General features: G+C 42.1%; 2 protein-coding genes across 4 annotated transcripts in view; one reads left to right on the top strand and one right to left on the bottom strand.

Annotated features, from left to right (window-relative positions):
- The window catches only part of KCNIP1 (potassium voltage-gated channel interacting protein 1), a 692,067-nt gene that overhangs the window by 63,489 nt on the left and 602,886 nt on the right, over positions 1–25,692 (top strand). The window lies entirely within an intron of this gene.
- KCNMB1 (potassium calcium-activated channel subfamily M regulatory beta subunit 1) overlaps positions 17,521–25,692 on the bottom strand; it is a 53,543-nt gene continuing 45,371 nt past the window's right edge. For all 3 annotated transcript variants that reach the window (XM_075209804.1, XM_075209802.1, XM_075209803.1), the window contains one exon: positions 17,521–21,660. In XM_075209804.1, coding sequence (XP_075065905.1) covers positions 21,376–21,660 — 285 coding nt within the window. In that variant the 3' untranslated portion in view covers positions 17,521–21,375. The remainder of the gene's footprint in view (positions 21,661–25,692) is intronic.

The following is a 25,692-nucleotide window of genomic DNA, read 5'->3' as shown; positions in this document are numbered from 1 at the left end:
GGTATAGTTCATAAATTTATATTTCTGTAGAACGTGCCTCGTTTCAAATGCAAAATAATAAATACACTTCAGCATGCAGACAGCAAGCACTGATGAAGTTACAAGCACTGATAAAGTTACAAGTAAGGGTGTGCACCGGGCACTTTTAATGTTTTGTGTTTTGTGTTTTGTGTTTTGGGTTCTGATTAGCTTGAGGTTTTGGGTTCTGATTTGTTTTGCCAAAACACCTGACGAAAGGTTTTGGTTCTGATTTAGGGTTTTGGGTTCTGATTTATTTTTAAAAAAGCATAAAAAGTGCTAAAATCTAGTTTTTTGTTGGTTTTTCACTCCTACGCTATTATTAACCTCAATAACATTCAATAACAATCATTTCCACTAATTTCCAGTGTATTTGGAACACCTCACACTTCACAATATTGTTTTTAGTCCAAATTGTTGGACCGAGGTAGCTTTCTGGACTGTGTAGTGGAGTGGCCCCGGTACCCAATTTGGTACCGGGGCCACAATAAAAAAACATAAACTGGTCTCAATTCCACTGCACAGCTATCTGGACTGCGTAGTGTAGTGGCCCCGGTACCCAATTTGGTACCGGGGCCACAATAAAAAAACATAAACTGATCTCAATTCCACTGCACAGCTATCTGGACTGCGTAGTGTAGTGGCCCCGGTACCCAATTTGGTACCAGGGCCACAATAAAAAAACATAAACTGGTCTTAATTCCACTGCACAGCTATCTGGACTGCGTAGTGTAGTGGCCCCGGTACACAATTTGGTATCGGGGCCACAATAAAAAAACATAAACTGGTCTCAATTCCACTGCACAGCTATCTGGACTGCGTAGTGTAGTGGCCCCGGTACCCAATTTGGTACCGGGGCTACAATAAAAAACATAAACTGGTCTCAATTCCACTGCACAGCTATCTGGACTGCGTAGTGTAGTGGCCCCGGTACACAATTTGGTACCAGGGCCACAATAAAAAAAACTTAACTGGTCAGAATTTCACTCTACAGATGGCTGATCCTACATCCTCTGCAGCATATACAGGGTGTAGTTCTAACGCGTCAAAACCTCTTGTTTTTGACGATGACAGGTCATTTTAATTAATTTTGGATTTGGCCCCAACATTGAATGTAGTTTAATATCTGATACGCATCTATCTGGACTGCGTAGTGGAGTGGCCCCGGTACCCAATTTGGTACCCGGGCCACAATATAAAACCCTCAACTGGTCTGAATACCACTGCACAGATGGCGGACACCGGATGCACGTCTAACACCAACATAGCAGTTAAGGCCGCAGTTATTTTTTTTGGAGCTACAAAAAAAAAAAACGTAGCAATACAAATGGCAGTTCCTCTTTTTTGGAAATACAGAAAGAAAGAAAGTAGTAATAGAAATGGCAGTTCCTCTTTTTTTGAAATACAGAATGAAAGAAAGAAAGTATTAATAGAAATGGCAGTTACTCTTTTTGGGAACTACATATAGAATTAAAGTATTCAATAGAAGTGGGAGTTCCTCTTTTTGGGAACTACATATACAATTTAAGTATTCAATAGAAGTGGCAGTTCCTCTTTTTGGAAACTACATATACAATTAAAGTATTCAATAGAAGGGCAGTTCCTCTTTTTGGGAACTACATATACAATTAAAGTATTCAATAGAAGTGGCAGTTCCTCTTTTTGGGAACTACATATACAATTAAAGTATTAAAAACTGTGGCTGAAGTGATTGGTTTGTTTGGGCCCCCACACAAAAAAAGCTATTCATCTCTCCCTGAACTATGAAGGTTATTCAGATGACGTATAAGGCAGGATGTACCTAGGTGGCCAAGATCCTTACCCCTGCTTATTTGAGCTTTACATAAGCTACATATGGCCATACATTTGTTATCCGGATTGGGGTAAAAATAACTCCATACAGAAGAGGTGCATTTCTTGTTCTTCTGACCAGGCATGACGATGGGCTTTTTCATCCCATGGACATCCACTTTTTTCCCCCCTGGTGCCTCATTTAAAATAACCACATCAGCATCCTCCTCAGCAAGTTCCTCCACAACGCCAGCTACATCAATAGCCTCCTTGACACCTTGATTATCCAAATCTGGATCTACACTGTGGGTGATCCTTCCAGCATATGCAGAGGGTGTGCTGCAAATGGTGGATGGAGTCACCTCTTCCCGTACAGTGATGGGAAGGTCAGGCTTCGCAACCACCAACACCCTTGGACTCGCCTTGGGGATTTGTGATGTCATCTGTTTAGAAGGCAGAGTTGATTGCTGTTTTGTTGCTGACAGCATAACTCTTTTAAATTTTTTGGAGAGGGGGAGGAGGAGGGCTTAGATCCTTGGGTGAAGCTGAACCACTAGTCCTGAAAACGGGCCGGGGCCTAAGCCGTTCCTTGCCACTCCGTGTCGTAAAGGGCATATTGGCAAGTTTACGTTTCTCCTCAGATGTTTTCAATTTTCTTTTTTTTACTAATTGTAGTGAACTTTTGCTTTTTGGATTTTACATGCCCTCTACTAGGAGATTGGGCATCGGCCTTGGCAGACGACGTTGATGGCATTTCATCATCTATGTCATGACTAGTGGCAGCAGCTTCAGCATTAGGAGGAAGTGGGTCTTGGTTTTACCCTACTTTATCCCCCAAATTTTGGTGCTCCATTATATGCAGCACACGTTGTATTACAGTACTATTTTTTAAATACTGCAAGAACAGTGAACAATTTTTAATAGATTGCAGTATTAATGTTAATGGACTGAAATAATTTTTTTTAGACTTTTTAGAATATTTTTTAATATTTTTTTAAAAGGATTTTTGTAGAATTTTTCTTTTTTTTTCTTTTTATGGAAGAATTTTTAATACTTTTGAACTTTGGCCCTTCTCCTGCTGAATCCCTGGTTTATCTGCATCAACTGATCTACTGTGTACCGACCCGGCTTGTCAATTAACCCTTCTCCTGCCGAATACCTGGCTTATCTGCATCAACTGATCTACTGTGTACCGACCCGGCTTGTCAGTTAACCCTTCTCCTGCTGAATCCCTGGCTTATCTCCATCAACTGATCTACTGTGTACCGACCCGGCTTTTCAGTTAACCCTTCTCCTGCTGAATCCCTGGCTTATCTACATCAACTGATCTACTGTGTACCAACCCGGCTTATCAATTAACCCTTCTCCTGCTGAGTCCCTGGCTTATCTGTATCAACTGATCTACTGTGTACCGACCCGGCTTGTCAATTAACCCTTCTCCTGCTGAATCCTTGGCTTATCTGCACCAACTGATCTATTGTGTACCGACCCGGCTTGTCAGTTAACCCTTCTCCTGCTGAATCCCTGGCTTATCTACATCAACTGATCTACTGTGTACCGACCCGGCTTATCAATTAACCCTTCTCCTGCTGAGTCCCTGGCTTATCTGTATCAACTGATCTACTGTGTACCGACCTGGCTTGTCAATTAACCCTTCTCCTGCTGAATCCCTGGCTTATCTGCACCAACTGATCTACTGTATACCGACCCGGCTTGTCAGTTAACCCTTCTCCTGCTGAATCCCTGGTTTATCTGCATCAACTGATCTACTGTGTACCGACCCGGCTTTTCAGTTAACCCTTCTCCTGCTGAATCCCTGGCTTATCTACATCAACTGACCTACTGTGTACCGACCCGGCTTGTCAATTAACCCTTCTCCTGCTGAGTCCCTGGCTTACCTGTATCAACTGATCTACTGTGTACCGACCCGGCTTGTCGGTTGGCCCTTCTCCTGCTGGGTCCCTGGCTTGTCTGCACCGGCTGATCTATTGTGTGCCGGCCCGGCTTGTCGGTTGGCCCTTCTCCTGCTGAATCCCTGGCTTATCTACATCAACTGATCTACTGTGTACCGACCCGGCTTGTCAATTGGCCCTTCTCCTGCTGAGTCCCTGGCTTATCTGTATCAACTGATCTACTGTGTATCGACCCGGCTTGTCAATTAACCCTTCTCCTGCTGAATCCCTGGCTTATCTGCACCAACTGATCTACTGTGTACCGACCCGGCTTGTCAATTAACCCTTCTCCTGCTGAATCCCTGGCTTATCTGCATCAACTGATCTACTGTGTACCGACCCGGCTTGTCAGTTAACCCTTCTTCTGCTGAATCCCTGGCTTATCTGCACCAACTGATCTACTGTGTACCGACCCGGCTTGTCAATTAACCCTTCTCCTGCTGAATCCCTGGCTTATCTGCATCAACTGATCTACTGTGTACCGACCCGGCTTGTCAATTAACCCTTCTCCTGCTGAATCCCTGGCTTATCTGCACCAACTGATCTACTGTGTACCGACCCGGCTTGTCAATTAACCCTTCTCCTGCTGAATCCCTGGCTTATCTGCAGCAACTGATCAACTGTGTACCGACCCGGCTTGTCAGTTAACCCTTCTCCTGCTGAATCCCTGGCTTAACTGCATCAACTGCATATAAAACATTATTTTATATGCCATTATTTTGTTTTTCCTGATTGTACATATACAAGTTTCTACTTTTTACCTGTTATTATTCTACTATTTATATGCCTTTATCTTGTTTTTCCTGATTTTATATTTACCAGCAACTAGTTTTACCTGTTATTATTCTTGCCTATTTCCATTGTCCTTATTACCTCTCCTTCTATTATTCTTTGCCTTCCACGCCCTAATTGGTTATTGTCCTCCATCTTGCTATTGTCTCCCTGCTTATTCTTACCTGTTATCCGCTGTCCTTATTATCTTACTGTTCTGCTATCATTCTTACCTGTCTTCATTGTCCTTATTATCTCACTGTACTGTTGTTCCATGCCCTCCACGCCCTAATTCGTTATTATCTTCCACCTTTTCATTGTCTTCCTGCCTTTGTTCTTACCTGTTTTTCACTGTCCCCACTATCTCACTGTTCTGTTACTCTCTCTCCCTACTATGCCTCCCCGCTCTCACTCCATACCCATACTCTCCCCCCGCCCTACCTCTCCCGTTCCTCCCCGCCATCCCCCGCGCGCTGCTCATCTTGCTAACCTCATCCCCATTTCCCCCCTCTCCTCTCCCCCTTTCTTCTGTGCCCTCTGGAATGCCAGATCCGTCCGCAACAAGCTGACTGCTATCCACGACCTCTTTCTATCCAACTCCTTTAACCTTCTTGCCGTTACTGAAACCTGGCTCTCCGATTCTGATACTACTTCCCCCGCTGCCCTCTCCTATGGTGGCCTCTCCTTCACCCACTCCGCCAGGCCTGGTGCCCGCCCTGGCGGTGGAGTTGGCCTCCTCCTCTCCTCCACCTGTACTTTTCGTGTCATTCCCCCTGAACCCTCCCTCTCCTTCTCCTCTTTTGAAGCTCACTCCATCCGCCTCTTCTACCCCATCCATCTCCGCGTCACTGTCATCTACCGCCCCCCTGGCCCCACCTCCCTCTTCCTTGACAACTTTGCTAGCTGGCTTCCTCACTACCTCTCCTCCGATCTCCCCTCGATCATTCTCGGTGACTTTAATATCCCCATCGACAACCCCACCTACCCTGCTTCCAGCAAACTGCTCACCCTCTCTTCCTCCCTTGGTCTCACCCAATGGACCTCCTCCTCTACCCACTGCCTTGGTCACTCCCTTGATCTTGTCTTCTCCTACCTATGTAATCTCTCCGACTTCTCCATCTCTCCCTTTCCTCTATCCGACCACCATCTCCTCTCCTTCTCTCTCTCCTCTTCTCCTGCTCCCCTCCCCCTGCCCAAACCTACTCTGTCCATACGCAACCTCGATGCTCTTGACCCTGCCTCTCTGTCCTCCTCTCTCGATACCCTCCTTTCTCCCCTTTCCTCCCAGGCCTGCCCCAACCAGGCGGTCTCCCTCTACAATCACACCCTCACCTCCGCTCTGGACGCGGTTGCCCCTGCCCACTCCGTCCACCCCCGCTGCTCCAAACCCCAACCCTGGCACTCCAAATTTACCCGCTTCCTCCAAAAATGCTCCCGTTCTGCCGAACGTCACTGGAGAAAATCCCGCTCCCTGGCTGACTTCCTCCACTTTAAATTCATCCTTTCATCCTACAGCTCTGCCCTCTCACTCGCTAAACAATCTTTCTTTAAATCCCTCATCTCTTCCCAGTCCTCTAACCCCCGCCGCCTCTTTGCCACCTTTAGCACTCTCCTGGCCCCCTCCCCTCCCCCCACCCCCTCCTCCCTGACTGCCTCTGATTTCGCCTCCTTCTTCTCCTCTAAAATCGAAGCCATCCGACTTGAAATCTCCTCCTCCACTCTCTCTTCCACCCCTCCCACTCTTCTGTCCTCCCCCCCCAACCACCTTCCCCTCCACTCCTTCCGTCCCACCACCGGCGAGGAAGTCCACTCTCTCATTTTATCATCCCCCCCACTACCTGCCCCCTGGATCCCATCCCCTCCCACCTTCTTCGCTCCCTTTCCCCCACCACCTGCTCCCACCTCGCTCACCTCTTTAATCTCTCCCTCTCCACTGGCATCTTCCCCTCCTCCTTCAAACATGCTCTCGTATCCCCCATTCTTAAGAAACCTAATCTCGACTCCACTTCTCTCTCGAACTATCGCCCCATATCTCTTCTCCCATTTGCCTCCAAAATTCTTGAGAGGCTCGTCTGCAGCCGTCTCACCTCCTACCTTTCTGAATACTCCCTCCTTGATCCTCTCCAGTCTGGTTTCCGCCCCCTCCACTCCACTGAAACTGCCCTGGCTAAAGTCACCAATGACCTCCTCTCTGCAAAAGCCAGGGGCCACTTCTCCCTTCTCATCCTCCTTGACCTCTCTGCAGCCTTTGACACCGTTGACCACCCCCTCCTCCTTCACACCCTCCAGTCTTTCGGCCTCTCCGGCCCAGTCCTGTCCTGGTTCACCTCTTACCTTACTCACCGTTCCTTCTCTGTCACCACCTCTGGGTCTCTCTCCCCCCCATCCACCCTTACAGTCGGGGTCCCTCAGGGCTCTGTTCTGGGACCCTTACTCTTCTCTCTATACACCTCCTCCCTGGGTGAACTCATCAGCTCCTTCGGCTTCAGCTACCACCTTTACGCTGACGACACTCAACTATACCTCTCCTCTCCTAATCTCTCTCCCTCCCTCCTCTCTAGGGTGTCCGCCTGCCTCTCTGCCATCTCCTCCTGGATGTCCTCTCGATTCCTCAAACTTAACCTTGCCAAAACTGAGCTCATAGTTTTTCCTCCCTCTCATACCCCATCCCCTTCTGACCTCTCCATCACTGTCGACAACACCTCTATCTCCCCTGTCCCCCAACTTCGCTGCCTTGGTGTCATCCTCGACTCCTCTCTCTCCTTTGGCCCCCACATCCTCTCTCTTGCTAAATCCTGCCGCTTCCAGCTGCGCAACATCGCTCGCATCCGGCCCTTCCTCTCCCAAGATGCCACCAAATGCCTTATCCACTCTCTGATCATCTCCCGCCTGGACTACTGCAACCTCCTCCTCACTGGCCTCCCCCACTCTCATCTCGATCCCCTTCGATCCGTCCTTAACGCTGCAGCTAGGCTTATTTTCCTCTCTCGCCGCTCCTCTTTTGTCTCCCCCCTCTACCTAGCCCTTCACTGGCTCCCATTCCCCTTCAGAATCCTCTTTAAGCTCCTCACACTCACCTACAAGGCCCTCGCCAACTCCACTGCGCCCTACATCTCCACCCTCCTCTCTATTCATGCTCCATCCCGCCCTCTCCGTTCTGCCTCTGACCGTCGCCTCTCTTCCCCCCTTATAACCTCCTCCCACGCGCGTATCCAAGACTTCGCCCGCGCTGCCCCCCTCCACTGGAACAAGCTCCCTCCCTCCATCAGAACTTCCCCTAATCTATCCAGCTTCAAACGGGCCCTAAAAACCCACCTTTTTCTTAAAGTCTTTCTGTCTCCCACTTAACTTCCTACCTTATCTTCTGCCTCTGTCCCCCTACTCTCCCTCTCTCCCCTGCGTCTCTCTGTCTGTCCACCCCTCCCCTTAGATTGTACGCTCCTCTGAGCAGGGCCATCTCTCCTCCTGTTTCCACCACTTCTAACTCTGCTCTCCAGCTACTTAGCCCTCCTCCTCAAAGGTCCTCCACCCCACATCCACTTTCGCTCCCTCCTCCCCCCTGGGGGTCTCCCTGTCTTCCACGCCCCCCTTCTTGGGCCCCGTCATTTTCGGATCCTCCCTCCCCCTTCCCCGCCCTCTCTAGCTGTGCATTGAGCGTACTGAGTTGCTGTGTTTACTGTACTGTGCTGTCTCCCATTGTATTGTGATTTTGTTTGTCTCTGTACGGCGCTGCGGATGCTTTGTAGCGCCTTATAAATAAATATTAATAATAATAATAATAATAATACTTTTGAAATAAATATGCACTTAGCAGAACAAAGCACAGGACAAAACGCACCGCTGGACTCAGCAAGGACAGAGCACTGGACTGATGCACCACTGGACTCAGCAAGGACAGAGCACTGGACTGATGCACCACTGGACTCAGCAAGGACAGAGCACTGGACTGATGCACCACTGGACTCAGCAAGGACTTTTTTAAAAAAAAAATTAATATTATTTTAAAAGGATTTTTGTAGAATTTTTCTTTTTTTTTCTTTTTATGGAAGAATTTTTAATACTTTTGAAATAAATATGCACTTAGCAGAACAAAGCACAGGACAAAACGCACCGCTGGACTCAGCAAGGACAGAGCACTGGACTGATGCACCACTGGACTCAGCAAGGACAGAGCACTGGACTAATGCACCACTGGACTCAGCAAGGACAGAGCACTGGACTGATGCACCACTGGACTCAGCAGGACAGAGCACTGGCAAAAGCACCACTGGACTCAGCAGGACAGAGCACAGCACAGCACAGCACGAGAAATAGCAGGACAGAGGACCACCTAACACACCCTCCCTCTTCCCTGATCAGTGCCCGAGTGAAGATGGCGGCGGCAAGCGGGGAATTTAAAGGTTCAGAGTATCGCGAGATCCGACAGCGGGATTATGACTCAGAGCCTCGTTTTAAGTTTCGGAATCGGCGGGAATACCCGGACAGTGCTCGGATCTGACTCGGATCCGCGCTGTTCGGGGGGCTCGGATTCCAGGAATCCGAGTCCGCTCATCCTTAGTTACAAGTACTGATGAAGTTGCAAGCTGTGTTAAATGTTCATACAACCTATCACCAAAGTGACTCAGAAGCACCAAATTTATGGTTAACCATAGATTACTGAATTCAAGGCTTACAAGTATTGGAATTTCCCAAGGTTTCAGTGACAGCAAGAATACTGATCAAACACCAATAATAATGCAACTGTGAATTGCCTGAGACAGGTTTTTATATCAACTCCCATTTCCCTTGATGGCATCATCATTCACAATGATTCATCAATCTGTCTGCTAATGCTGCAAAAGTATAGGAGTGGTATTTCAATGTCAGCTTTCTATAATAAGCTTCTCTTAACAAGTATGACTTTTTAGTCCACTGATTACTTGTCAAAGCAATGTGTGCTATTTTATGACACACAGGTCTGGGTAGGCTTTATGTTATTTTATGATTTTGATTCAAGATCTTGTAGTTTTGGCAAGTTTTTTTTTTAGAGGTATACTTATCAGGTGTCCCCTTAGAATTGAAGCATGAACTGTCCATAGGGTTGTGGTTGAGGTATTGGAAATATAATTTAAATTAAAATACTCAGTACGAAGATTTTGAATTTGGTTTTTATTATCTTTATCAAGGATGAGTGTTTCATCAATGTGACATGTCATGGGACAGGGTCTGGGGGCCATACCATGGAGATTAGTCATTGTCTGACTAGACAATTACATACATTTTTATTGAGCCTAATAAGTTACATTTTTAAAATCAAACATTCTGTAGCTTTGCCAGTCCTCTGACAAAGCAGTAGTGATTCTAGAACGCTGAATGTACAGTGTGCCCTTCACAGATAAACTGGTACAAGTTTTTCATTTACTCAGTTATTTCTTCTTTTTGATGGTAAAAACCAAGTTTGACAATGGACTGTATGGGTTGGTAACTTTAGCAGAGCTAGCAATGTTCCTAAAGTATTGACTTAATATAGTCTGTTTTGATGGGCAGCACGGTGGCTTTGTGGTTAGCACTTCTGCCTTACAGCACCGGGGTCATAAGTTAGATTCCCAACCATTGCCTTGTGTGGAGTTTGTATGTTCTCCTTGTGTTTGCGTGGGTTTCCCCCGGGTGCTTCGGTTTTCTCCCACAATCCAAAAACATACTAGTAGGTTAACTGGCTGCTATCAAATTGACCCTAGTCAATCTGTGTGTATGTTAGGGATTTAGACTGTAAGCTCTATTGGGGCAGGGACTAATGTGAGTACATACTCTGGACAGCGCTGCAGAATTAGTGGTGCTATATAAATAAATAATTGATGATGATGTTCTGGGCTGATGCAGGCATATTGCAGTTCTTTGCATGCGTGCCTGGACATCTTTGTTTGACCTTTTTTTTAATATCATTTCCAATAAAAACTGATTTTCTTGATTTGAATTTTGAACACGTACAATGATGCTTTTGGAACTCGTATATTGAGCAGTTTTCCACTAAGCCGAATCTTGCCCCCTCAGCTAAAATTTGCCAGCCCTCCCCTTACATGATCGCAGTACGTATTAAATAGTTAAAACAAGATTTAAGCACTTTTCCCTGGTGAATGTACCAATGAATTACATTGTATCAATGAATTATGTTGTAGTAATATAATACATTGTGACAATAACAGTCATGGACAGCCAGTGCATGTTGGCACTTGTAGTGCCATTAGAGATTGCGCTATATTTTGAAATTTAACATATCTTTGGACAAAGAAGTCCTGTTTCAGGTGCCTTGATATATTTGATAGTGTGGTCTCTATGCCCTTGCAAAGGTGGCTGACATTTTAGTTTCTTGGGGATTACTGCACAATCTGGCTTTAAATCAGCAAGAAAGCAGAAGTTTTTGCATCATCATCTGGTATTACCAAGGGGGACGCAGGTCAGACACAGACTTATTGTCAACTACCTTTAATGTAAGATCACATTTGATTACAAAAAGTGTACTTATGATCAGAGCAGTTGTAACTTTTAAAAATGGGCACTTTTGGGATTTACAAATTGTTGCACATGGACGAATATCCACAGTGGTTTTAGTTTACTACCTCCAAATTCCTAGATAGTAAATCTGGGGCTTGGAGGAACAAGTTGCCAAATATGTGCGGCAGTTTCATAACCACCAACGCATATACATCTTAATAAATTTCTTGACAGGTGTCAGCCAAAACCAATTTTCATGCCTTCATCTGAAGAACATTGATTCTCCTAAAAGATCTTCCTATACTCATCCGTGTATTTGTGTACTCATGTTTGAACTATAACTATGCACTCTACCTGGGTCCCCCAGGAAAGAATTGCACCGCCTGCAACTGCTAGAGAATACAGCAGCCTGTTATTTAACTGGCCCAGTTCTTTTCACATAATACCTTTTCTCCATTCTCTTCACTGGCTGCCTGTAAGATGGTAATTTATGTTTCGATATTGACTTATTGACATACAAATCCAGGATCCTAGATAATTGAAGCAGTTTCTGCTTCCCTATGCTCCTGCTCACTTCGATCCAGAGGCAAAATACTATTTTCATTGCCTAAAATCTCCTATACTTCATATGGGGCCAGAGGTTTTAGCTGTGAGGCTCCCACTCTTTGGAACTTGCTGCCTCACAGAAGGCCTCCTCCCTTGAAATCCTCAAACACAGACTCAAGACCTAGTTTATATTAGTATTAATGCACCTCTACATTCAGAATACCCAGTACTTAGCTCTCTGTTCTGTTTTCTGTTATTCTTAATGGGCCTGATTCATGTGCAGACACAACCTGTACGCAATTTGTATTTAAAAGACGAGCACAGATCTTGAGCGTAGTTCTGAACGTAATCAAATCCAAGTGGACCTTAAGATATATTATTTGCCGGATGTTAACAGACAGGACAGAGTGCAGGATACACACATGTATATGTGCAATATAAAGTCCCACCAGAACACATGCAAAAAAACCCAAAAAACTTCTATAAAGTAAATTAACAGCTCATAATACTATAATCATTAATTAAAATGTTTTTATAAATATATATATATATATATATATATATATATATATATATATATATATATATATATATTTATTTATTTATTTACATTAAATACATATATCAGGATGTTCTTAATGTGTACTATACATACAGTGAGGGTTTAAATTCTCTCTTGCTAGCATACAAATGTTCTTTGCTATCTAGTGACACACATACATGAAGTTTTTAACACAAAGCTGATGAAGTGACAGTCATCACTATGAGTCGGCACTTACACCTGCCCTGCAGCTGGTGCGATAAATGCGAATAAAAAAACCCTACTTTAGAGTAACACAGGACTTGAATCTGCCACATTTGAATTGACACGCCCTCAGCACACCCTTAATGTACACTGCCTTAATGTTCATCCAACCCTTCCCACCCAAGTTTCGCCCTTCAAGTCGTAGGCAGTTGTATATGGTATTTGTGTTTGGACATGAATTGCATGTAATTGCATTCATTGGTGTAAGGTATTTCATTGGTGATGGGCGATTTCACTCAAGGTACGGCACGCAAAAGGACTTCACTTAGGACTTAAGACTTAGCGCCTGAACATGAATCAGGCCCAATATGTTTATTTTATTATGTCTTTTTATTCTGCAAATGTAAATTGCTTTGTCATGCTATTATTATTATTATTATTATTATTATTATTATTATTATTTTGCAAACTAAATAAAATGTAAATACTTATTGAAATCAATGAACCCCCAATATAAGTGAGAAATGGTGTCACATGTTTCAACCTTTGTCTTTGTCGGTAAGAACCCCTGGCAAATCCGAAAAATGAAGCAGGCAGGTTTGGGGGGCTTTCCTCTATTTACTCTGCAACCAGCCTGTGAGGATCAGTCATAAATTTCAATTCTTTCTGGGAGCTCTTAGATTGCCAGGCAGCTGACCGCTTATTGTATAGCATTTATTTTTATTGCTATGTAACCAAATATAGAAGCAGATCTTCCACACTGGAGTAGTTCTAGGAATCTGGTGACGTCAACACTTCTTATTACCACCTCTCTGTGGTATAATGAGTGGTTTGGCTAGCTCTGTATGGGAAGTGTGTATTGACTATATGGTGAGTGCATTAGAATAATTTTGCTCCAGAGATTAGTGCTGTTGGATGTTAAAATGTCTTGGCACCTGGGATATATATATATTTATTATGCAACATTGACTGATACAGTTGCTTACCACAGAGCTCAGAGCATAAGAGTCTATGGGTTATTATACAAAATGTTTTACTGATTACCCACCCTCCCTTAGGATGTAAGCTCGTATGAGCAGGGCCCCTCTCCCCTCCTGTCTCCAGACCTGTTCTTCCGCTCCGTCTTTACAGTATTTGCCTGCCTGGAGTTTCTGAAGTTCTGGTACTTTGTGTTTATTGCTCTGTTTTACCCTGTATAGTCTACTGTTTGTACCATGTAAGGCGCTGCGGATACCTTGTGGCGCCTAACAAATAAACGATAATAATAATAATAATAATAATACCGTCATGCGTTTAATCAGCTTGCATAAAGCCCAATACAGCTCCTATATTTTACAAATTATGCAAATAAATATATACATACATACATACATACATACTAATGCTGGGCTGTTCTGTCCCAGCCATGACCCATTTTACAAAACTTTGTATATGTAAATTATGGTTTTATAAGAGGCTAATCCTGATTCTAAATAGCAAAATTAACAATTCATATATGCACCAAAGAGGTGACTGATATACAGTAATATCTCATTGTTAATGCAAAGAATGATTTATGATCGACCTGGTTTGTATATGTTCCAGTTCTCCTCAGAATGAGCTTTATAATAAATATGATCTTTATTTGGATGACAGATAATTACCATTTTGTTTTTCATATTGAGCTAATAATACTGAGCAGTAACTTTAATGCTATATTTGGCTATTTGATAAAAAGAAACTGCTATACGCTCTTAAACATAACATAAGTTTATGGGCCTTTCTTGAGAATACACTATATGGATAAAAGTATAGGACACTTGACCATTACATCAACAGGGACTGTAATGAAATGTTTACACAAGATGTTGGAGTGTTTCTGTGGGAATTTGTGCCCATTCATTCTGTAGAGCATTTATGAGATCAGGCACTGATGTTGGAAGAGAAGGCCTGGCTCGCAATCTCCGTTCCAGTTCATCCTAAAGGTGTTCGATGGGGTTGAGGTCAGGGCTCTGTGCGGCAGGGCTCTCTCAAACTCAACAAACATGTCTTTGCAGTCCTTGTTTTGTGCACTGGGGTACAGCCATGTTGGAATAGAAAAGTGCCTTCCCCAAACTGATGCCACAAATTTGGAAGCATTGTCCAAAATGACTTGGTATGCTGAAGCATTAAGATTGCCCTTCACTGGAGATAAGCGGCTTAGCCCCAACTCTGAAAAACAGCCCCATACCATTATCACTCCTCCACTAAACTTCACTGTTGCCATAATGCAGTCAGGCAAGTAAAGTTCTCCTGTCATCTGCCAAGCCCAGACTCACCCATCTGACTGCCAAACAGAGAAACGTTGTTTGTAATTCCACAGAACACATTTCCACTGCTCCACAATTCAATGTCGGTGTGTTTTACACCACTCCATCCGATGCTTGACTTTGGTCTTGGTGATGTTAGGCTTGCATGCAGCTGCCCGACCATGGAAAGCCATTCCATTAAGTTACACTGCCGCACAGTTTCTATGCTTACATTAATGCCAGTGGAAGTTTGGAACTCTTCTGCTATACACACAAATTCCTTCCTTCAAGGAGTGTCTACTTTTGAACTACCCCTCCTTAACTTCCACATATAAAATATGGGGATTCCACCTCTCTTACTACTACCTAAAGCCAGGAGTCGGCAAACAATAAATAGCACTGATTTACCCTGCAGTGATGCTGCACTAAAATTACAATGCCCATAGATGATTGAATTCTGTAGCTCTGAGAGGCACAGTGTAAGCCAGCTCTAAGCCTATCTGTGGGGCGACTAGCTTACTTGCTGCTCTTAGGGGTTATATTTGAGATAGAATGGGTATCCAATGTCAATCATTTTAAAGAGAGCATGGTTTATAGGTCCCTATAGATTTGCTCTTCCATAAAAGTTATTGAGTACCTTAAAGAATAGGATTATATTTTCATGGATTCATTTTTTTGGTAGACAAATCACTGATGTTTATCTAATAGCGGCTGCTGAATGTGAACATAAATATAAAGAGCAATAGTTAAGCAAGCCTATATGAGGTCACATTTAGTGCCCAGTGTTCACATAATGAAAGCTGCTGATGAAATCTTTTTTTAAGCTGGAATAGTCTTGTTTTATTAGCAACTTACTTAATAGTATTTGGTTAATTAAGCCAGCTAAATTAAACATGTTTTCCTTTTTTACATTTAGCTGAATAGAAGGAAGAGAGTCTATTTAGTTGAAAGCATATCATTGATTTTATATTCCAGACAGCAAAATATCAGTAACGGGCATTGTGGGCCTTGCACTGCACAAAACAGTCAAGACACAGCACAAAATCCTCTCTGAAGGTACTATGTGCTAGATTTCCAGCAACATGCATACGTTTACCAATAAAAATGGCAGCAGTTTGCACCAGCTGATGGGATAAGTTGGGCACTGCGAGTGGGTTTCTTACCAATTCTCTTAAGTAAGCTCAATGGTATGCTTGTTTTTGCAAAGCTGTGCAAACAGCATATGTCAATGTGCAGAGTGTGATTACTGAAATGAGCTAAAGGGGTGGAGAACATTTTTACTGGTGTTCCTTGCTGTGTGGAAGGGTGCTTGCTCATTTTTCTTCTATTTTTGCTCCAACTCTGATCTGGTTGTCTTATCCATACTTCTCGGCACACCTTGTCCAATGTAAAACAAAGCCTCCAACACACCACCATGCCACATGTAAGTCCTGATGTTCCCACAGGATTAAGTGCTACTTCGTAAGACCCTCTTCTTATACATATTTTCTGATTTGTGATCATACATTTCCAATTTTTCAAACAATTGTATATTGGTATGTTTATTAGCTTATTTAAATGAATATGTTCTACAAGCCCTATTCTTCCTACAGTTGTTACCATAGGCAGGGGCGAACGGAGGATTGTCGGGGGGGGGGGGGGGGTTCCCCCCTGACCCCCCAAAAAAAAACACCCCCGCAAGAGCTGCTGCGCCTGCGCTCCAGCTCCGTTTCTTCAGCGCTGTCCTATACAGCAGCCACGGCGCTGTCTAAGAAGCGTCCGCGGCGGTGCTGTATATACTACAGCACCGCCGCGGACGCTTCTTTGACAGCGCCGCGGCTGCTGTATAGGACAGTGCAGCTATAGCGGCCACTTTCTGGAGACTCAGAAACCCCCCCTGCGTGCGCCACTGATAGGAGCCAGGTCTGTGGGTGCATCAAAACCCCCCAATATTTGTGCTTCCACAGCAACTAACCGTGTCTATGAATAACGTTTTTCAGTGATATGGGGAGGATGTCAGGAACATGAGCGTCCCCAATCATTTTAAACAGGTTGGTTCCCATGGTTGTTACCACTTTGCATGTAAACAGGTCAAATTGCATACAAAATATGTTATTGCACACTAATGTGTTTGTTGACTGCATATAAATGACTATATGGCTTTAACCAGTTTATTGCCGTTATCACTATCTAACATTTGTAAAAAAATAAAAGTTTTGTTATGTAAACCTTCCAGAAATCCTTTGTTGGTGGTGTTCCACAAAATTGAGCATGCCAGCGATTTCTTCTACTTAGCTTCACTAAGCTAGGAGGAAGTGAAGCCTGGCTCATGTAAGGGAGTGATTGGGTGTCTTCTTGGACAATCACCTCATAAACTCACTGGCAGAGAGGTTACTAGATCACTCTGTACTGGGTGTATGAGCTACTTCTGGATTTCCCTGGTGGATGGAGAGACTGGAGGATCTATTTATAGAAAATCTTTTCTCGTACAATTTAGTAATAAAATGTCACTGGGGCAGCTGAGCAATGATCAGCCCCTCCAGTGATACTGACTGGCATTAGTAAGAGGAGTCTTACCGCTTGCCAAGCGAGTTCTGGGACCCTCATGCCTGCTCAAGCATGCGAACTGGAACTGGAAGCCTGTACTTGGGCTTAAAGTTTAGATTCTAAAAAAAGGAAAAAGAAAAGAAAAATAGAAAAAAACATTTTAAAAAATAATAATAATAAAAAAAATTGATAAAGTGCTTTATTTTAATAATAAAGCTTTTTTTTTTTTCTGTAGGTACCCCCTGATAATGCCATCCTGTGAAAAATCCCCTTTTCACAGGATTTTCTGCTTACCTCCCTTTAATAAATGAACCCCATGGCGTTAAAAGACCCACCGTGCCTTTAGTGTTAGAGATTGTCACTGATATCAAAGTTCATGCTATAGATTATCAACATAAACTGAACAAAAGTCAAAAAAAGTATAAGAACCAAATTCACAAAAAATGTATACACTTTATTGTGACCCATATACATAAGCCAAATACTGTGATATTAGGCAATAATGTGATAAGTACAAGTAATAAATAATTAGGTGAATAGTATTAAAATAGGAAATTTGGATGGCGGTTTGTCTTTTGTATGTTAACAATACCCACATTGCCTATTTAAAGTAGCAATTTGTGATACTCCTCATATTGTCAATCATGGGGTCCAAACTGATATGTTGTGATTGTTGTTTTGTTACAGGCTTCTTGAGTTGGTGAATATCTATGTAAAACATAACTATACCACTTTAAGATGGCTGTGGTGTAAGCATAAGGTTCAATCAGAACCTGAAATTTTTTGGTCCACCAGCTCACACAGTCCATCTGCAGTGTCACAACATTTTCATCTATGCTGTGAGAGGAATCATGGCGCCCCAGGAGAAATGGCTGCATGGAGAAACATCTGGGGCACCAAGATGGGAGAGAAGCTAAACATCTCTAGGTGATAATACAGCCTTAATGATGGATATATAAATGTCAACATTGGATCCAATCTGCCTCTCATTACTTAATCGCCACTATCCTGCGCCTATATTGTAAGGTAGGGATCCATTTTTAAAAGTATGTTTCCTAAATTGGAAATGTTCTTTAAGGTTCCAGGCTGATTAAGGTGAATTGACCAATAGCTTTTTGGCTTTTTTTCTTTTAAACTAATAGATGGTCCAGTGTTTTGTTTCTTGTACATTATAAATGCTTATGATGCAAGTTTATTTAATTATAGTAATTGTTTTTAAATTATTCACTTTATATATTTTTGTGTAGTTTATTGTGCTAATTGGGGCCGCCAATGAGGTCACTAAGGGGATGTTCTAACAGTGAGAGTTGAATGTCTCACTCAGTGGGGTAGGTGCCGGTGACAGGGACGGCCACTTCATCTGTGGGAATGTGGCCAATGGTGTAGTGCAAAAGCGCCAGTGTTGGGTATGCTCTGGCTTCCTGCCTTCTGCGGTCAGTAGTCATCTTTAGTAAACTGGGACCTGGGAAGTGGGCTGCTAGTTTTGCGATGGGTGCCGCCAAATGCACTTTATAGACCACAGAAAGGGGAATTAAAAAAACCCACATTGTGTAAGAATCCGTGAGAAGGGTGGTGATAGAGGGGATTGAAATCCCCATAGTAATAAAAGCCCCATAGAGAGGGGTAGAGGAAGCAGAGGGAGATCCCCACCTTCAGGGTTACCCCAAGAGGAGGCACTAGTGTGGACGGGTGCATCAGGTTTTGGCACAGTGACAAGTGTGCACAAGAGGGCAGAGTCACCACACACAAAAGTCCTAAAAGAAGGATTCTTTGGATTGGAGTGCCTGTAAGAGCTTGCCTGAGGAGAGGAATGTATTGACTGAGAGAGACCCTTGGAAGGAGTGAGTATGTTTGGCTGAAAGAGTTATCCCTATGTAGAGCCCCCTTGTAAAGTATGTAAATAAGTATATATAGTGTATATATACTGTATATTGTTACAAAGAGGTTATTTGTCACAGCTCTCCTGCATAAGGATAGGTAAAATCCCAAAGTGTCTGCAGAGACCTGCTTAAGTTCTTGTAGACTCTAGAGTTGAACATAAACAGATTGTATACAGGGTCTAATGAGGTAACTAGACCAAAGGGAGGAGTTTATTTTATGTAAACCTGTATTGTTTCATTGTGCAGTGAGACCGAAGTCAGCTAGTTGGCCTGTGACTAGACAGCGAGACAGTGTCTAGCCAGAGTTAGGGACGCCTGTTGTCATTTTCACAAAAGAATGCTGTGTTATTTGTGATGTGAACGATAAAAACACAGTAAGAAGTGGTTGTGTCTGTCATCTGTCGAGTGTCAGCACCACAATATATATATATATATATATATATATATATATATATACATATATATATATACAGTATATACACACACCCCTGCTGAAGTCTACAATGAAATACGTACAGAGATCTCTGTTATAACTTTTCTGCAACGTTTCATCCGGTCTCAAACCAGAAAGTGGTAGAATAACAGATAACTGCAGTGGAACACCACAATTATAAGGCCAACAACTTTTCAGATAGGCTTTTATTTATTTCTATACAAATTATGAGTTTTCAGTCTTTTTGATATTTAATAAAGAATGTGACATTACTGCACATAAGTGGCCTTATGAAGTTTTTGCTATGTTTTTGCTATGTTTATAGTATTTGTAAGTATTATTGGAACCAATAAAGGATTCAATTTGTTTAAATGAGCCAAATCCTCCAAAAACACCAGTATTGGTGTCCCTGCAACATCTTCACAGTGAGGTCTCGATCTCCAAAAGAATCATTTCCTTATTCCAGACAAGTAGAATTGTAGAATACAAGTTATGTTGCAGTACTTTAGAACCATTCTTATAAAATCTACTCTAAATACTACACTACTGGGCTTTGGTATTTGTTTCTCTTTTATTTCTTGAAAGTGTCCAAAGGTCTATTTGGGTACTGCAATTATAACCCGTTACCAAAAGAAGAGACCATATCCTAAAAAGATTTTTGATATATAAGCATCAGATATTCACTTAATATTATGCAGAACTTTATTAGATAAAATAACATCAAATTTGTGTTCTTCTTCTTTCCCTTCATTTCCTAAACAGGTCCCTTTCTTTAATAAGAAACTGAAAAGTAATTCCTAGTTCAAAACTGTGAAAATAGGTCTGGTCAAAAAAGTGTAAATCACTTCTGGGGGTAAATGTATCAAGGTCCGATTTAGCAAATCCAGCGATTTTATCGTGAGAGTTGAAACTCGCAGATGTATGAAACTGAGATTTCATGCAAAATCGCCAGAGTTGTACTTCTGTCAAAATCGTATGACAGGCCAGTGTAACAGTGATGTGTTTACAACTCGCTGCTACAACACAGGAGAGTTAGCTAAACACGGGAGAATTTACATAGCAGCCAGGGCCATCTTAACAACATTATGGGCCCCCGGGAAAAGCAGTGCACCGGGGCCATATATATATATATATATATATATATATATATATAGATATAGATATAGATGTATAGAGATACAGATATAGAAATATAGATATAGAGATATATAGATGTACTTGCTCAGTGACCCTTGAAAGTTTTTTTTGCAGGTTTTTATTTTTTGCAGGATTATTTATTCTAATTAAGAGCCCTGCATATGGGGCCCCCTTGCCCGTGGGGGCCCCGGGCACCTGCCCATCGTGCCCAATGGAAAATATGGCCCTGATAGCAGCAAATCGCCAGAGATGAGCAGCGATTTTGAAGATCTGGGTCAAAATCGCAGCTTGATACATTTCTGTTTTTTTTTACTAAAATAGCGTGTTAACATCCGCGATTTTAACACGCTGTCAAAATTGGACCTTAATACATTTACCCCCTGATCTCCAAAGTGGTAAACCGGCAAAAAATAAACTAGTGGTCTTTTTAATGCTACATGTTCTTCCTGTACATCTGTTTATTTCTGTCTGCCTGCATGTATTTACCTACAGCTACTTAAAGTACAGAACTGTATCTGAAAAAAGGCACTTAATATATTTCCCCTATAGCAACAACCCAGTGATGGAAACCTGTAAAAATGATCTGCAGATGATCTCACACTGCAGAAGATGTGTATATTTTTTATTATTGATCTGTGTATTTATGATGCAGTGACTGTATATTATATATAGCATCTCATCAAGTGTAATGCATTCATCTTCTATACTGTGAATGCTAAGTCTTCGTTTTCTTAATATATGGGTTTTTGACACGTAACTATAAAACTGTGTTCAGGGAAATCTAATTAAATAGAAAAAATATGTGTTTCGAACCAGGGACATCTGGATTTGGAGGGTATTAATAATTTCCTTTGCTTGTTTGCACAGAAATCATGGCAAAATATTGACTTATTTTTACAATAATAACAACACAAAGTCCAACTGTAAACATTGATGTTGGCCAGAAAAAATATGAAATCAACTTTTGAGGTCCAAATTTTCTCATTAGAACAATGCTCTTCTGTCTTCCCTTGGGATCAAAGTAACATGTAAATGAGGACGATTTATTGAATTTCCCCTGAATCTCTTGTACGTGCAATGCCACTTCTGTGTAATTTTCCTTACATTCAGGTATGTATGAACACTGCAAAGATAAAAGAACATCACTGTTTGGTTAATATTAAAGAAGTTTGGTAAAATGAGTATTACTAATAAAATTACATTGTTGTTGCCCAGCATAAACCATAGTTGTAAGTGGGAGATTCTATGTAAAGTGCCACCGGAGCCTCACGTGATGAGGTCTGGCATGCAGTCTTTACTTATTCTGCAAGCATCTGAGGTGAAACGAGGTATTAATATCACCTCAACCAGTCTGCACCTCGTTTCTCACAAGTGGACTATAAAAACATATACTTTTTCTAGCCCTCTAGTCCTATATTTGTCAGTCATATTAAAACTTGTATATATTCGATTTGTAAGTAGTTAGGATGTATGCCAGCATGGTTTTCTTATCTTGCAGACTAGTCCCTTTTTTCAGCCTAGGCAAGAGGATTATTGTCCACCATTCCTGTATGAATGTACATCACACCATGAGGTCTCATGCATTAAGATGGGAAACCGGTCCACTGATAGAGCTCTATGTTTAGTTACAGAGGACTGCATTGTGTATTTAAATATAATCTGTCTGGATTGTGATATCTCCTGTTTAAACAAACTCTGCTGTATAGCCACAGAACAATACCTATCCCCAATTATATAAACAGTGATTTACCTGCTATTCCTTTGTCTGTATGTTTACCTGTGAAAAGGTAAACACCGGAAAGGACCAATCAGGCAGGTCCTGAAACTCCTGAGTAGGTAATTTTTGGGCTTAAAAGTTAGCTCCAGAGGACATTCACTAACTAGTGATAGCTAAAGTCAGGTTGACATTGAGGCCCCGGTCTCTTCCCCGACAGGAAAGGGACAATCAGTCCCTGGAGTACTTCCTTTGCCCCGATCTACCTCTCCAGGTCTTGGGGAGTTGTGTGTCCGCCAAAAGCGGAGTGACAGTGACTCAGGACCACTTGCTTGCTGGTAGCCTCAAAGGAGATAGGGGTAGAAGTTTGAATAGATAGATCGCAGTCCTTGAGAGTGACTAGGATACTGTTGAGGTGTTTTCATTATACCCTGTATATTGTCTGTGCCAGACTGTAGTGTTATTTGTTGCAGGCTATTATTTAAACATGTTTATTGCTGCTTGGTGCTACCATTTTGTTAAATAAACTTATTTATTTTATTTTGGATATTTGCCTGGGTGATTTTGAACCTTGAATAGGTACCGGTTAGTCCAACTGTACAGCGCAGAGGGTTACCCTAAACCCAGTATCATCACAACATCTTATAAATGTGCGGGCATGAATAAGTGAAGATTTCAGTACTGTATTAACTAGAAATGCACACATGAGCACATTGCACAAGCTTCCTGTGGCACTTTACGGTTAATTGAATTTGATCGTTTGGAAAATATGTATTATAGTGTCATTATGGTAAAACATATTGTGTTTTTTTTGAGACTATGCTAGTGTATGCAGCTGACAACTCTACCTGGGCATAATGTTGTTCCTTTAGAATAGTTTGTAAGAATTGCTTTCAACATACAGAACACGAATTTTCTTGTGCATTGAACTGGAGGCACATTTTTAAAACCTGGGCTGTCCCTGGAAATTGTGGATGGTTGGAAACCACACAAATACCAGTTAAAAAATAGAACATTAATTAGAACTTTCTAACCGACTTCAGTATGCTTTTCATTAGCCATCTTTTCTGAAGCATAATTTGTTGTTTGTGATGGTCAGAGGAAGGAAAACAATTACATTTGACTTTTTATTAAAACTCCACGGTTTACTTATTAAAACATTTCTTAATTAAAAGTTTAATTTCTTAAAGTTACATTTCTTAAGTAAAAGATAGTATTCAATTTGCTAGATGTGTAATTAAAAATGTATACACCACTACGTAAATACACAGTTCAAATGATTGTTATAGAATGGGGTGCAGGTCCCCTGTCCTGGGATAGAAAGTAGAACTATTGTGCCCAGCAATTTTATTTAAGGCATAAAAACAAACAGTAGAATAAATCCTGCCTAAATCGAGAGGACAAAGTATCCACCCCACACAACAAGTTTTTGCCAAGAAGTAATTTCAGGTCACTCACAAACAGTAGCAGATTTCACTCTCTCTGTACAGTCATGGCCAAAAGTTTTGAGAATCACAAGTATTGGTTTTCACAAAGTTTGCTGTTTCAGTGTTTTTAGACCTTTTTGTCAGATGTTGCTATGGCATACTGAAGTAAAGTTACAAGCATTTCATAAATGTCAAAGGCTTTTATTGACAATTACATTAAGTTTATGCAAAGAGTCAATATTTGCAATGTCGATCCTTCTTTTTGAAGACCTCTGCAATTTGCCCTGGCATGCTGTCAACCAACTTCTGGGCCACATACTGACTGATGGCCGCCCATTCTTGCCTAATCAATGCTTGGAGTTTGTCAGAATTTGTGGGTTTTTGTTTGTCTACCTGCCTCTTAAGGGTTGACCACAAGTTCTCAATGGGATTAAGGACTGGGGAGTTTCCTGGCCATGTACCCAAAATTTCGATGTTTTGATCACTGAGCCACTTAGTTTGCACTTTTGCCTTATGGCAAGTGCTCCATCATGCTAGAAAAGACATTGTTTGTCACCAAACTGTTCTTGAATGGTTGGGAGAAGTTGCTCTTGGAGGATGTTTTGTTACCATTCTTTATTCATGACTGTATTCTTAGGCAAAATTGTGAGTGAGCCCACTCACTTGGCTGAGAAGCAACCCCACACATGAATGGTCTCAGGATGCTTTACTGTTAGCATGACACAGGACCAGGGCCGGACTGGCCATCTGGCACTTCTGGCAAATGCCAGAAGGGCCGATGGCTGAATGGGCCGGTGCAGGGAGCAGCCGAAGCAGGGGTAGATTGGCCATTACTTTCTTCCAGATCCCGACAGCTTACAAGTTAGGGCACGCCTCCTCACAACATACGTCAAACAGGAACAGGAAACTGTTTGTGCCTTCCACTGTGGAACGCATGTCAGAGCTCTGATCGTTTTCACATTTCTCAGCTACAAGAAAACCAAACAAACAACGGCACCTAGTTCAGATGGAACCAAAATGTCCTACTACTGTTTCCCTCCAGACTGCAATTAAGGATACACCTGTCATACACTGCCGAAGAATGAGGGAAACTACTGGAGCTGTTTGCTGGCAGCAATCTGTTACTGCAGGAGTGAGTCTATATGTGAGTTTATCCCCTCCAGAGGGGAAATATTGTACCAGCAAGAATAAGTATATTTTATCTCTCCTGCTATGGGACATTCAGACTACTTAAGTACTTGTGGCTTTATTTTTCATCAGGATTTGTTCCACCCAAATGGATTCAGAGTTTTTATCCTGTATATATTAACCTTAATGTTGCTGCATCATTTTGAAACCTTCTGTTTATGATCTAAAGATTTTGTACTTCAGTGAGGTGGTGTTTATGTTTTTATTTATATTAGCTTCATTTTATGTTTTAATATTTTATTGTAACATAGTAACATAGTAACATAGTTGATGAGGTTGAAAAAAGACACCAGTCCATCAAGTTCAACCTATTTTGGATCTCCTGCGATCCTGCACTTATATTTGAAATTAATCCAGAGTAGGCAAATGCCCATCTGTTTCAATTTTGAAAATCCCCCCAGACTCAATATTGCAATCCAATTTTTACCCTATATCCACTACTATCCTTTATTTTAAATTAACGGTCGTATCCCTGGATACACCTTTCCGCTAAAACTTTGTCTAACCCTTTCTTAAACATATCTATTGAATCTGCCATCACAACCTTCCCTGGCAATGAATTCCATATCTTGACTGCCCTTACTGTAAAGAACCCCTTCCTTTGCTGGTTGTGAAATTTCCTCTCCTCTAACCTTAGGGGATGACCACATGTCCTGTGTATGGTCCTTGGGGTAAAAAGTTCCCATGAAAGCTCTCTGTATTGACCCCTAATGTATTTGTACATAGTAATCATATCTCCCCTTAGACGCCTCTTTTCTAAAGTAAACATGCCTAAACTAGCTAACCTTTCCTCATAACTTAATGACTCCATACCCTTTATCAATTT

Source organism: Mixophyes fleayi, chromosome 4 (genome assembly GCF_038048845.1).
Source record: "Mixophyes fleayi isolate aMixFle1 chromosome 4, aMixFle1.hap1, whole genome shotgun sequence".
In the NCBI taxonomy this organism is placed as follows: Eukaryota; Metazoa; Chordata; class Amphibia; order Anura; family Limnodynastidae; genus Mixophyes; species Mixophyes fleayi.
This window is presented reverse-complemented; position numbering and strand designations above follow the sequence as displayed.